Source organism: Alexandromys fortis, unplaced genomic scaffold (genome assembly GCF_014885135.2).
Source record: "Alexandromys fortis isolate MF-2015 unplaced genomic scaffold, M_Fortis_MF-2015_v1.1 scaffold_1, whole genome shotgun sequence".
In the NCBI taxonomy this organism is placed as follows: Eukaryota; Metazoa; Chordata; class Mammalia; order Rodentia; family Cricetidae; genus Alexandromys; species Alexandromys fortis.
The window spans coordinates 1,030,004-1,044,927 of NW_026067927.1; the positions used below are offsets into that span (position 1 = coordinate 1,030,004).

At 48.7% G+C, this 14,924-nt stretch overlaps 1 protein-coding gene across 1 annotated transcript in view; it reads left to right on the plus strand.

Moving 5' to 3' along the window:
* Positions 1-7,276, plus strand: part of Fto (FTO alpha-ketoglutarate dependent dioxygenase) — a 332,887-nt gene extending 325,611 nt beyond the window's left edge. The window contains exon 9 of the mRNA XM_050143937.1: positions 6,957-7,276. Coding sequence (XP_049999894.1) covers positions 6,957-7,110 — 154 coding nt within the window. The 3' untranslated portion in view covers positions 7,111-7,276. The remainder of the gene's footprint in view (positions 1-6,956) is intronic.
* Positions 7,277-14,924: the final 7,648 nt, after the last annotated feature.

Below are 14,924 nucleotides of genomic sequence, written 5' to 3' on the forward strand. Positions count from 1 at the left end.
TGTGGGCGAAGCCTGGGTTCCCTCCCTCTGGTGCGCACTGACTTGACCGAGCTGAGAGCAGCAATGTGACATGAAGGCGGCGGGAGAAGAGCCTTTCACAGGGAGTGTGGAGGTGCCCCGCGCCGAAACCCAGCTAGGAACTGCTTCTGCAGTAGGTAAACTTAGTTGTCCAAAGCTGGACCGCTAATCGATGAGATCACCTTTGCAAAGCAGATCATCCTGGTAACTCAAAAATAAGGCAGCTCCTCACTGGTACCATTTTCTAGAATGTTACAATTAAACGGTAACAAAAATCCACAGTGAGGGGCTGGAGTGCAAGGCTAAGTTTGTGTATATGCGTGTATGTAAATATGTATGTGTGTGTATATGTATATATGTGTGTATATATACACAGAAAGAGAGTCTCAGTAACTCAGACTGGCTTTGAACTCACAGTCCTCCTGCTTTTTCTCCTCCATGCTGAAATCTTAGGCATGCCAGTACCATGCCAGCCTAGGACTGGGACTGTTTGTATCTCCCTGCCTGCTCACCTTCTCCCAAAGAAATAAATCGAAACAAAGCCCAATGAAGCTGTGAGAACCAGTACAACGAAATAGCCTGAGGTTAGGTTTTAAATAGTGGTTTTAAGGCAAACAACATGGATAAACTCCTTAAATTGTGCAGGAGGCAAGGACTGGGCAGCCGTGCTAGATAGGAAACGCTGCATCACTGTGTGTGGCAGATGCACCGACTTCTCCAGAGAGGCTGAGTGGGGCAGGGATTTGGGGTGGCCACACTGATCTCCAACTCCTTGAAAGCCATGGTCTTTTCGGTCCATTATTTCCTGCTCTCCTGGGCTGCTCCAGGCTCCCTGGCTTTGTGGGTTAGCATGGATCGCCTCAGCGTTTTTTTCTCAAGGCTTCATAAACCTTGAGACTGGTATATATTGTTTGAGAGAATGTATTTGGATGTGAGTGAGAGCCTAACGCAGTCTCCCAACTAACTTTAGCTAGACCCTCCCCTCACTGTAGGTGAAAATCCCAGGGGGAAATTCTTACTTAAAAAACACACTTCATTAGTCATTAGAGATTTTCTGATGGTGTTACTAGTTTAAACTAGTCTTGCTTTTAGAAGCATCAAATTACTACCATTTTATTCCCAAGTGCTAAGAGCCTTCCTGGATAACGCTGCATTATCAGCTTCATTTTAAAGCGAGGATGTGTGCCCCGTAGGAGGTGGGTGTGTTGGCACGATTGCGGGTCTGTGTACTTTGCCTACTTTGGAGGGCCTCATATGCATGACTTGATCTCATCTCCACGGAGCCCAGCAGAGCAGAGGACCATGCACTTCATGTAACAGCTGAGAAACCTGAGAGCTTGGGATATTTTCTCAAGGTCACCCAGAGGCTATAACGAGAGAGGGCTTACGCACCTGAAGAAGGATAAACAGTTATCATTTATTTCTGCAGATAACGCAGAGAACTTCAAAGCCTGAGGATGAAAAGGAAGATTGTTCAGTCATTTGCTATATAGCTAGAGTCCTAGAAATAAGGAAAAAAAAATGTTTGTCCCCACCCTCCACCCCACAAGTGTTGTGAAATCTCCCAAATATGTCACTTTGGCAAGAATAGCTAAATACTTGATGGACAGGACCCATTTTGATCCCAATGGAAATCCACGATAAAGCTAGGATATAATGCAAAGGGCAGCCAGCTTCTGTGCAGGGGCTGGGCCCACCCTGTCTTAACCTGGGATAAGGCAGGCATCATTCAAATAGGGATCTAGATGCCAGCTCCTACCACCTCCCCCAGCTTCCTGAAGGGGTCATGGGAAGCACACCTGGGTGTTAGACTTTTAAATAAAAGATTGTGGTTATTTTCCTCAGTCTGCTTTCTCTTCCCCAGAAAAGAACTCGCAGTTACTGGTTCATTTCTCTTGTCTCTTCTTGGCCTGCGCTTGATGACTCTCCATGAAGTGTGTGTGTGTGTGTGTGTTTAGTTTGTCCGTCCTCACGAGTCTCTTAGCAGAAACTGTTTGTCCTGAAACTTTGTCATTTTCCGGAGAGTGTTACCTGTCCTTCTTTATTTGTTGCAAAATTTAGGGACAAGAGAGAACCATATGTGTTTTCTTAAAATCAATGGCCAGCACATTACTGTAAAACCTATTGATTAAAAACACAAAGTATAATGTTAGTCATTTAGTCTGTGAAGTGACGCGCTGAGGGAAGAAATTTATCCTTTGACTTTTGCATTAACCTTTATTGACTGCTTGCATACCCATAATTAACACACACTTTAGCTAAAGTGGTTAATTTTAGCATGGCGGCCAATGTTCACTAATGTAGCTGCCATCTTGATCACCCAGATGTAAGGGAAGCCCTGGGGGAAATCAGTGAGTTACACCTCAGGGTGGAGGCTGCAGGACCTCTGGGCCAGCCGGCTCCCTGTGTTCTCACTAAGTCATTCAGAGAGAGCCTTTCCTCAGCAGCAAAGACCTTTGAGGATGGTCCATTGAGCTGTTGGAATGGAAGCCAGGTGAATGGGAACGAGAGGGATGAAGAGCTTCTAGCCTTGAGTTTGGTTTGGTTTGGGTTTGTTCTGTTCTGTTTTGTTTGGCTCCCTTTTAAGGGTTTCAAGAGTTTTCTAAGTAAATCCAGGTTTACTTGCCAACTCCAGAAGCATCCAAAAATAGAGTTTTCCCCTTAGGAGATGAGAATGAATGTCGGGAGGGGAAGCTGTGACCTTCATACTGGGTGGCTAAGGACAGTAAGAGCTGAGAAGGACATTAAGTTAGGTAGAGCTAGGGACGGGTAAGAACTGGGAAGGCCACTAAGTTGGGTAGGATCTTAATGTTCTGAAAAGATCATCAGGTTCTGGCTGTGAAAACAGGCTTATTTCCTAGCAAAAGCCCCAAGTTCCTAAGTTCAAACACAGTCTGTGTGCACGCTGCACAGTACCAGCAGTAGCATGGGCACTCGGTGAGACCATGGCAGTGGGTCCTGTAAAATGTGGGAAGTAGCTGAGGTGGGAAGAGTGGCTAGTGTCATCAGGTTCTTTGGGTTGCAAGTAACAGAAGAACCTACCTCAGGCAGTAGAGCTTGAGAGAATGCAGTCGACAGAGACCTAGCTCAGGTGAGCCTTCTCCATCTGATGGTACAGTTTAGAACCCTGCCTCTCGTGGCAGGGAAGCGAAACGACCTTGGAAGGTCAGGGTTGCACAGATCCGGAGAGAAAAAAGTATTGTCCCTCAGCTCCTGCCTCCCATCTCGGGTTGCGTCTGTTTTCTCCAGATTGTATCGTGTGCCTCTCGAGCTGTTCCCCTTGCCGAGGAGTAGGCTGTGCCCACCGCACCGCCACGCTTGGCACTGCTAAAACACAGGGGCCCTTAGGACACTCAGGACCCCTCTCTCGTTCAAGGAACTGTAGGATTCATGCTAAGAAACAACCCAGCATGGTTTCCAGTAAGTGGCAAGTCCACATGAAGCAGCCACCACTCCTTCCTTAGTGTGAGTTGGAAGCCGCTGGTCCTACTGAGTCTGCGCACTGTAGCCTGCTACTGAAAGTTGCTTCTCTGGTTAAGCCTCATGCCTCAGGATGTTGCTTGTGACACGATTGAGCCACAGGCTGTGTGATTCAAATCAGAAAGAACTATGCTAGGGCTGCTGAGCTGCCCCCAGAGAACCAGTTCAGAGGCCTGCACCAAGGGACTTTGGAAGGGGGAGAGAGCCACTCAGCAACAGCTAGGACTCTGGCGGCATCTCTCAGCTGTCACTGGCACTCGTGGTGAAAGTAATGATAGTGGTGATATTTAATAGTTACTGTGTGCTGGGCAGTATTCCAAACACTACCTCAGTTAATCACATCAAACACGTGAGTCAGAATGTTATTACTGCAAAACACACACACACACACAAACAGACACCAGCTTGCTTGTAGGGAATATTTCCTCTGATTCCTCAGGCATGCTTGAAATAATGGTTGATAATAATAATAAGTTTTCCTGGGCACACATGCCTAGATAAAGTTTAATTTAAAGATAGCACAGGAAAAGATGGGCACCAGTAACTAATAAAACAGAACCATTTCAACAGTGTGCTGCAATAGAATTAGATGAATTTAGTTGTCCCCCAAATACCGCGCGCTCCACTCACCCCCAGGGCAGTGCTGTGAGGTGCCCACGAGGAGGAGGTGAGCTGAGATGGGTGACAATGACACGGGTGCCTTTGACGCGGCCTCGGGCACTGCTGACCGTCTGACATGGTGTCGAGAGCATCGTCTGCTCTCTGTGACTCTGGGTCATGGTGACACGGACCAAGCAGCTTATACCATGCACTTAAAAGGTTATGAGAGACGCAGGTGACTCACATCCTGGGTGGGACACAGGATCCTATCACCCTGCTCAGAATCGTGCACAATTCAAAACTTACAAATTATCTCTAGAATTTTCCATTGGTTGGCTGAGTAACTGAAAACGTTGCATAGAGAGCAGGAACTACTGGGCCGTTGTCATTATTCTCAGTCTCATCATCACCATAGACAAGAACTCACAGCTCCATAGGATAAAGAACTTCCCAAATGATGGGTCCCTCCGCATCTCCAGAGAATACACCACGACCCTTGATGCTGCCATCTAAGGACACTGAGACCCCAGCAGACAGGGGTGATTTGAACAAGACATAAAAATAGCAGCTGAAAGGGCTCAGGCCTCTAGGTCATTCTCAGTCCCTTCATGTCCCCTTCCACAATTTGGTGTACCACCGAATCAGACTGTGTAGCCGGAGAGGGCAGGAGTCCCTTCTCAAATACGGAATCCTGCTTGTCCCTCTCACTGGCACTTGGAGATTAGCAAGGAGTACCGGCCATTGAGAGAAGAATTTTACAGCAATCTTAATATAGCTGAATTGGGTCCCTGAGAAATTCAGCACACACACACACACACACACACACACACACACACACACAAAATCTCCAAGCCTGCCAGGAATCTTTATGAAGCCAGGTAGATCCCTCAATAGCCCTCCTTGGTGACAACAGTGGCCAAGAACAGCTTGCGGAGGAGCAGGCCAGCATGCCCACAGCTCTGCCATGGGTCTGAATATTTCTAGTACTTTCTCACAGTGAGGAGGCAAAACCACTTGGCAGCTGAGAAAGCATCTCTATTGACTTTTTAGAAACCTTATGATATTCTAGGTGGATCAACACTTCTCACAGCCCTTTAATCTGCCAAGCGGGATAATATGTGCATGGATAATTTATCCACTGTGAGATTGAAATGCTCAATTTGGAATAACTTTCCCTACCCAGTAAATTGAGCATCACTCCGCGATTCCAGGGTCGAGAGAAAGCACAATTTAAAAAGCTTTCCCGGGTCCTTTTGTAATTAGTCGCAGCTTCCCTTGAATATTAATTTCCCCCTCGCCTCTTTCGAGTGATTTAGAGACTGTCGCAGGGATTGCAGGGACGCACCCCGAGAAGGGCGACAGCCAGCAGCGTGGGCTCCAGCACCCACTATGAAGTAGGCTGCCGAGCGTGCCCTCTGCCCCTCCACGCCGCGTGTGCTTATCAGCACAAACAGTTGAATATTTATGCTAAGAGGATTGTCAGGGGCTGCTTCTGTTACTTTAATTCTTGTTTTAAATAAATAATGAGAACATTTAAACACATTACTCTTGTTGGGGCCCCCGAGGTCAGCTAATCTTATTATTTATGAAGTGATGTGCTACATAATAGTACTTAGTACGTGTTAACAGACGCTATTATCAGGGTCGGATGCGGAGAGCAGAAGATATATTGGAATGTTACGTGTAATGTACGACGGATTGAGTGCATAGGATGCCGGTATGGCAATTAACCACGTGCGAAAATAGGTGTAAAGTTGAAGTATGCTTTCCCCTGGGAATCCCCTCCCCATTAATAATCCCCCAGAGAAGAAATGTCTTCCCATGAGGGGCTTACCCATTCCTATGACTGGGAGTGGGTGTGGCCATTCTGGCTGACAGCGACGGGAGGGCAGAGGTAGGGGCACCTACACAGCTGTTGCAAACACAGGTTTGGCGCATGTGCTCTGCCTGTAAGAAATCATTCATTACTTACTACACCCAGGTTTTTTCCTATGACCCTCATTTTTCAGATAACTAGAACGGAAACCAAAGCATTTGCCAAACCCAATTTTAAATGAGCTCAACTCCCGGAGAGGGTAGTGCCTCCGAGATGCGAGGATGGCACTCCAACGTCTTCCTACCAGGCTACAGTTTAGCTGCATATGATAATTAATTTCTCCACTATTGATGAATAATCCATTTAATAAAAACGGTGATTTAAGTGTTTTCCTTGGGGACTAACTCTTGCAGGCCTCTTAATTTAATTTGGTGGAAGTTTCCCCACCTATTCATCAGCGGAAAGGATATTAACCTCTATCTGCATATATCCTTATAAACCTCTTTCTCCTTGGAGTGCCTTTTCTTCTGAGCCCAGCAAGCCGGGACACCTGTAAATCTCCAGGATCTCCAAAGTCAATCCTGGCCTGTAATATTGTTTAATCTATTCTTGGACGTTTTAATGCAGTAAATTCAATTTAATCTTTCCCAGTAATCTAGTAATACATCGAAATCCCACAAACATTTAAATCTGATAATGGCTTAATCACACACTTTAAATAACTGTTGAGATAATGAAAAAATAATTCACCATTTTAAAGGCAGAGTAACTCAATTTCCCTAGTGATTGGCTTCTCCGAAACCACTGGAGATAATGCAGATGTGGGAATTGGAGAAACCTGAAGCCCCAGCCCCGAGCGGAACAGGTTCTCCTCAGAAATGTGTGCTCTCTGCCGTGTGAGCGCCTCCTCCCACTTCACCGTCCCCATCACCTTCGACAGCTGCTGTTGGAACATTTGCCAGTTTCATTCTCCACTTTCCCAGAAGTCTGGAACTTCCGGGCTTTCCCTCCAGTGGATTAATTGCTGCTCTTCCTCTCCTAGGTGCCAGTCCCGAATCGTCCGGAACTTACCAGCCAATCAGAAGCCAGACTGCCGGCCCTACTGGGAGAAGGATGACCCTTCCATGCCTCTGCCCTTTGACCTCACAGAGGTGGTTTCAGAGCTCAGAAGCAAGCTTCTGGGACCAAAAGCCTAGAGGAAGCACAAGTCCGTAGGTGGCGAAGGACAAGATATCCTGGCTTTCCTCCCCGAACCTTGGACAAGGGTAGTGTAGACGCCTCTCAACCCATAGGTTATAGGACCTGGGTTCCAACTCAAAACAGCTCAGAAATAAAGCCCAGAAATAGAGAAATGTTGAAAAATCGCGCAGTGTTTTAATCTGATTTGGTGTTAAACTAGAACACACACACACACCACAAAATATTGCCCACTCTTTTTCTCCCTTGGGAGCCCTTTCTGTCCCCAAGGCAGCAACAGGAATGAGCTAAGCATCGTCTCCTTTCCTCTTGGGCTTGCCACCTCAGAGACAAAGAGTAGACCCAGGCATGGAACCCCAGAGCCGGAGATAGCCACCCCAGCTTCTCATCTTGGCTTCTGCGGTTGAGCCATCCACAGACGGTGGTTACTAGCTCACTGTAACTGCACAGACCTAAATTTAAGCTCAGTTGTAGCTACAAATCCCTTCTTCACGTGCCCTGGCCACACGTCATGTGCCTGTCGGGGGTGCGATGACTTCAGTTTCAGACAACACATCCGGGTTTCAGGTTTACGACAGGCATTTCCCTCTTATGGTTTTCTGTCTGTAGCAGCAATTGCTGCTGTAACCGTGGAGGACAGAAATGAAAAGCAGTCCCAGAACAGTAACACAGCTCAGTGAGGGCCCAACTGTGAGCAAGGAAGGAACAGCAAAGGAAACAGCCACATCCTGTCTTTGCGGGGCTTCCCTGATCCAATGACAGAGGACAGCCCTACAGACACTATTTCATGGAGTTAGCGTTTCTTTTAGAATTTCCCCATTCGTAGGTACCGGCAGGTGGCATGGGTTCCCATCCCAGTGATGCCGGAGCCTCAGAGACTATGGGGAGGGGTCAAGCCTGAATTCAGATTTCAGAGTGCCAGGGTTCAGTTCCCCACTGTGACCTTTGCATGTCCTGTGTCTCAGTTTTCTTATCTGTATGGTGGGAGGTATTGCAAGTACCGACTCCTAACTTGAAGATTAGGTGACGTGGCGAGCTAGAGACAGCCTAACCATCCGATACGTTACGTGAGCCGGCCTGGAAGTAGCAATATTCCTACCCCGCTGCAGCCCTTTGCTGTCTGTGTCTCATGGCCCACATATCTTTCTGCTGGCCTGGAACCCCAGATACCTTGACAACAGCCCCTTCCCTCAGCCCGATTTTCTTGTATGAGTCAGGTTCTTGTACATATGGAGGGTCCGTAAACAGCAGTATCTTTGCTGCAACAACCATTCCATCTGAGGTTCCTTCCCGCCCAGAGTTGCCCACCGGACAGCAGATGGAATTCCCTGGTACGGAAACCCATGTCTCTTAGGCCTTGATTTGCCCCCCTTTTTCATGAGTCCCAACTTCCTCATCGGTAGAGAGTGAGGTCCATTCTCACAGGGTACTGACACAGTCAAATGAAATGACCTCAGGAAGGGGTAGGTGGCTTCAGATGTCACAGACAGGCCCACCACCACCATCCCCAGCCCTCTGGCTCTGTGGGCCATTAGGCCCCGTGGTATTTTTTCTATATTTTATTCCATTAGGTGCCAAAATTATTAGTTGGGAGATTCCACATAGAATAAGAATTTCTCTTTAAAAGTCAGGGCACCCATACTGGGTCCCCGTCCTCGCATGGCAGTGGCTTGGCAGTGGCTGTGACCTCTATGCTCTGCTGCAACCCTGCTACTCTGTGTTATCGTTTTGTAAGCACGCTCCCCCGGCAGCTCTCTAAACCTGCTCGCCAACGCCCTTTGGTAGAAAGCATTAGTGTCAAGTGCTCAGTACGTGTTCCTCCTGTTGAACTGTGCTCGTGGTCTGCCCATACCGCTGTGCTGTGTGCATCCCTTCCTACACAATAAAGAATTCAAAGACGAGAAACCCAAGAGTCTGTGCTTTTTCCCTTTTACACCAGCTTTGGGGCGGGGAGGGGGCGGGCTTTGCCGTGTGGACGGAAGTGGTTCTCACATCAGTTGCTCCTACCTACCTTCCTACCAGCCTTTCCTGGCTGACAGGTTACAGCGCACTTGAGAAAAGTGGTCTAAAAAAATGCATCACCCTCAGGGGCTTTTGACCTCCCTCTTCTCAGACTCCAGCAGTGTAGGGAGCCCTAGGTCAGATTCTACCACCAATCTCTGTCTCCCAGGGACTCTAAGGCTCACGGAGGCCCAGGGTACAGAGTGACTCGCTTAGGAATTTATACTGTCACGGGGAGACAGACAAGAAACCAATACTGTGACAAGATCATTCTAGATGCTTGTGTTTGGAAGGGAAACACCTAGGTGGGGCGTGGAGGGGGACTAGTGACCCAAAGCAGAAGAGAAGGGTAAATTATCCAGGGGTAGTAGGGAAGACCTTTCAGAAGAGGAATCGCAATCACAAAGACTACAAGGCTTGGGGGCCCTTGGAGGTGGCTTCAAGGAAGGAAAGAGGCTTTTGTGGCCCAGGTAGAGAAAGACAGGAGAGTCCTGCCATCCCACTAGAGTAGAGACAGAAGCAGTGGTCCCTGGGAAACGTGGAGGATTTTACACAGGGCAGGTAGAGGCAACTTGATGGGCTATTTTATGCTTTCATCAATCTCTCGAACTAATGCCTAGATCCCAGGGGTCACGGGGACGCACAGGCTCAGTTCCAGGGAGTGTCCTGGCAGCCAGGAATTCCCTGTGGTGGGAAGGATGCAAGCAGCCACCTCCAGCGTGCAGCGTCCACACTAAGCAGCACCCACGATAGTCATCCACTCCTGTTCTTACCAGCAGCCTCCTGCCTGACAGAGTTTTCTAGACAGAAGAGAACGGGGTCATGGCATGGCTTGTGACACAATTTTAGTAATAAGCTTCCAAATCCATCACTAAGTGAGTGGAGGGGTGCCAGAAATGAGATTGCATGAGCCCTGCCTAATGCTGGGGCGCAGGCTTTGTATACGTTTCCAAGGAAGGTATTTTCCTGTGCACCTTTTTTTTTTTTTTTTTTTTTTTTTTTTTTGCCTGCTCTAGTTAAGGCTGATTTTACCACTGGGCAAATTGCATACATTTGGATCCATGCCACGCTAAATACTGTTTATTCTGGGGGTCTGTCAGAGGCGAGTGCATGGAAGACAAGGGGATTCCGCTTTGAAAAGGCAATTCTCATCCAAACAGGTTCAGATGGAGCGAGGCGGCGCGGATTAAAAGGCGCTGAAGTGGTAATGCCGTTTATCCAGTTTGCCTTTGTTACTCTGTGATTAAATGGTATTTTTAATTAAGTTTCATTGGGAGCCATAGGTATCGAGGTGGTGAAATCAATTTGACAACCATAAAGAGGGAGGAAGGCGCAGGCGGGTTGTAATGACTGCCGCCGAGACTGCTGGGAGAGCCGCAGAGAGTCGGCAGCTCCGAGGACAGAGGGGGCAGGCCTGCTATAATGGCTTCTGAAAGGGGACAAGGGCACCCAGGGCAGCTGCTGTGTTTGGGAGGCTGTTCTCGGTGGTTGCCAGCAAAAGGAGTACTCTCGCAGCCCTGAGACACCCCGGGAGATTTGGATAGACTCCAGAACATGCTGATGACACCAGGAAAGAGGCTGTTGTGTGTACAGCGACCAGCAGAATGTCTCCCCAAGACCCCTTGCTGCAGTCTAGCCGCAAGCAGCAACACCCGTAACCCCCTACTCTGACTCCTTCTTTCTGCACCGTTTGCTCGCTTTGCCCTCAGAGCCTTGCCAACGCGGGTTCTTTCTGATATCCAGCCTTCATCTTCCAACACTGGAAGCTAGTTTTCTTGTGCACACAAGCCCGTCTATTTTGTTGACATCTGATTTCCCCAAACCCAAGTCCTGAGTGGCAGTAGAGGCTTCTGGGTACAGACTTTCTGGGTCTGTATTAGTTGCATATATGTGTCCTAAGGCTACACGCCCCTTCCACGCCTCTTTTCCCGTCTAGGGAACGGAAGGTGGAGTAACATGTCTATTGCCTGAGCAGGTCACGAAGGGCATGCAAGTTCACATGCATGTAGAGTGCTGCCATCCACGCCTGGCACGCGCAGGTCTTCAGGAAGTACTAGCTATTATGAACCCAGCCACCTCACGTCCAAGTCCTTGCTGTGTGACTCAAGCAGATGGCTTACCTCTCTGAAATCCAGTCTTCATTGACCCAGTGGGGGAAGATGGAGATGTAGGCTAGCACTTGGCCGTGCCCCACACCCTGCAGTCGGGTCCCGCCGCCGTACCTCAGTAATCACTCAGTGAGTGTCGGTTTCTATCATCAACGACACCCCAGCCGATAGTCGATAGCCACCGAGGCAGGGAGTGCTGCTACTTACAGCTTAGAGGAGACACCACCAGCATGTGTTTCTCCCAGTTGCTCTTCACGACGTCCTTTTTTTTTTTTTTTTTTTTTTCCTCTCAGCAGATGGCCTGGAACTTCTTCTAAATGAGATGGCCTGAAAAATGATTGCTTCATAGTGCTATTACTGCGGCAGGATTAGGTCACCCCTGGCCATTTCAGATTTGCTTAAAAACGTCCCTGCCTCACCTTCTAATGGATGGCCTGTGTACAACAATTGTTTATCGACTCGAATGCCTAAGGATCAGGGTCAGCCTGCTCCGGGGGGGGGGGGGGGGGGGGGGGGGAGGGAAGCATTAATTAACTCCCCGCCATTAGACTCGGTGATTCTTTTCCAATGACGCAGTGCGCGACTTGGTTCGCATTTACTTTTCATCATTCCTGAGCATCCGGATCGAGGGGAGCCAGCTCGCCCGCACATAAGTGTCGGGCTAAATGGATCACAGCAGATACAGATCGGTTCGCCTGTCGGCGCTTGCCTTTAGACAAAATTCATCAATTTTACCAAAGCTACTGACTAATCCGGCACCATTACAAACGAAAGGCCTGCAGCCCGGATTTCCCCCTTTGTTTTCGGCCTGCAGAGGTGGGAGTGTGCTGGCCTTAGACCAGTCCAAGGCCCCTTTAGGAGAGCCGCTTTCCCAAAGGTACAGTGGTTCTGAACCAGGCACGGGTCATCTGGCCCTTTTGGTTATTGACCATGGGATGTATAGTCTTGCTTGGTGTCGCACAAAGATCACTCATGGAGCCGGAGAGGTAACTCCTGGCAGAGCGCTTGCCTAGCATGTGGGGACCCTGAGTTTCATTTATAGTTCTGCAGAGATATACAGGGGGGAAAAATCAACAACGATGCCACCCTTCATGGTACCAGGATTGAAGTGACCTTCTGGTCCTTCTAAACACAAGACCATCCATAAGCCAGAGGGATCCTCATGCTTAAACCCCCTGGCCCTATGCTCTGTGCAATTCCTTCCCCCAGGGAGATAGATACCTGTGCTCTGTGCAGCTCCTTCCCAGGGAGCACCATCAGCACCCAAGCCCACACAGACCCATGGAGACTGTTGCTAAGGGCCCGGAACGTTTCTTGCTTCTGACCCGGCAAGGCAGTGGCATGCGGCTCACTGTGGAGGCTTCAACAGAAGCAAACCCACCTTTCCAAACAGCCATAGGGGTATGCTAATGGCTACTCCTGCTTTGTTTTTTTTTTTTCTTCAGACTCTGTACACCCTATGACAGCACCAAAGCTGAGGACAGACATGTTCCGTTCCTCATCTAATTATCTTAGAGCCTCAAACATGCAGGGAAGGTGGATGTGTATCCATTTGCTTCCTGGCAAAAGGGCTGTCTTCCACTGATAACCCCAGTTTTCCTTTCAGATGAAGGATGGGAAACAAGCAGCCTCCAAGCCCCACAAGGGATGAATCGGTTTTTCAGAGCCCCAACAGCCGCAACTGGTAATTCACCCATCATGGAAACCGGGCCCCTGATTCCCTCCTTCCATCTCCCCTCTCCCCAGCCCCTCTGACAGTGAGTTGCATTTGATTACAGTGATTAGGGCTGAGAAGGGGGCAAGCCAGGTGTATAGGATTCCCACTGTCCTCTCTGTATTCCCAACCAGGGTCAGGCTGAGAGGCATCCCAGGGACTATGTGAACAATCAAACCCTGTTTACCATGGATGCTTAGTTTTCTTTCTACAAAATCAAAACAGAGTTTAGTAGGCAGTGTATTTCATACATGCCCCTTGATCAATGCAATGATCTGTCAGAAACCATTAAAGCCCCCATTAGCTCTGATGCATTCAAAGCTAAACTATCGGATCATTTAAGGGCTGCGGTGATTGTTTTTAATATACTGTACATTGATTTCTCCCTGTGAGCAGCAACATAAGTTTGAAACTAACTGTGTATGACTCCGGCTCCATTTGCCGTCTCCAGCCCTCTGTGAGAAGCTTGCTTTCATTTGACCAGAAGGCACTGAGGATAGTTTTCAAAGCCATGTGGCCCCTGGTGCGGTTCCAGAGGGTTAGCCTGGGTGGGGTTCTTACTTTCCCCTCCCCAGAACATTCTCCCATTCTTTGTTCCCATTGAGTGAGCTGTGTGTGCAGAAGGGAGTGGCATTCCTGTAGGGGGCCTGGACTCAGGCTTTTGCTGGCTGGGTACACTGGCTGGTCATTTCCATGCTGGCCTCTATAGGGACAGTGTACCCAGGGACTCTGGTGCCTGCCTGTGGAGCTGAAAGGTCTTTGGGAGAGGTGAAGAAGCATTCAAGGCTGCCTCGGGAGCACCACACTGCCAGTTCCATGGCGCTGACAGTTCTTTCTGCTTTAATAAAATGGATCCATCTAGCAGACACGTGTTGGTTCCTTCGTAAACACAAGAGCAGCAAGAGCCTGAGACCTGACCTTCTCAAATAGCCCGTCTGCTTCCTCACCATTGCCTGTCTGCTTTTGACACAGGGCCTGAGAAGTGGGAAGGGGCAGCTTGGCAAAAGAAGATCCTCACCCTATTTTCAAGAGCATGTACCCCAGGCCTAAGTGTCTGTGCATCATACCCATTTTGCAGATGGGGCAAGTGCAGCCCAGAGGGGAGAAATTGGGTTATTTAAGGTGAGTGATATAAATCAGGTTTCAAGTTTCTGATATTTCGTGGGATTGGGGAACAATATTTTTGAGTTCAACTTCCCACACAAAACTGTGTTCTGTTGAAGACAGTGATTCTGGGTCCCTTACTGGAATGGCCTCTTTTTGTTCCCAATCCTGGCTTAGAAAGGAGCAGTTTTGTCAGCCTGGGAAACACTTTGTATGTCATTAATCGCTTTTTCCTTAGCCACAAATGCCCATGGGCTTGGGTAAGATTTTCCCGCCTGAGTCAGCCACTGAGATGTGTGTTCATGATTCAGAAGACAAACTTCAAAGAAACCAGGTTGATCATTTAGAACGACAGAGCTGAGCCCGGTGGCCCAAGCCTATGTCATCCCTGCTTCTCAGCAGGCCGGTGTGGGAAAGGCAGCATGTAAGGCCTACCTAGACTACAGAGTGAGTTCAAGGCCAACCTCAGAAACTTTGCAAGAGAGACCCTGCCTCAAAATATCCATTTAATAAATAAAGAAGAGATGATGCGGCTCACTGGGAGGGAACTTGCCCAGCAAGTGCAGAGCCCTAGATTTGACCCTGCCCCCCGCCCCCCCTCCCCCAGTACCACAGAAGGATGAATGGCAGAGCAAGCAAAAGAGACAAAAGTAAAATCTCCGGAAGGAGTCAGAAGAGCACAGCTCTCAGTTAAATCCAGCTCAGGAGTGTGTTGACCAAATAAAACTTTATTAAGACACGGCTGCTCTGTGTGTTTTCACATCGGCTATGACTGCCTTCTCGCTATGGCAACAGAACTGAGTGGTGGGACCCACAGATCCCCACATGTTCAATACAGGCCTAGAACAGACAGCACTGACCAAAGACCAGCTCGATGGATTGGTGG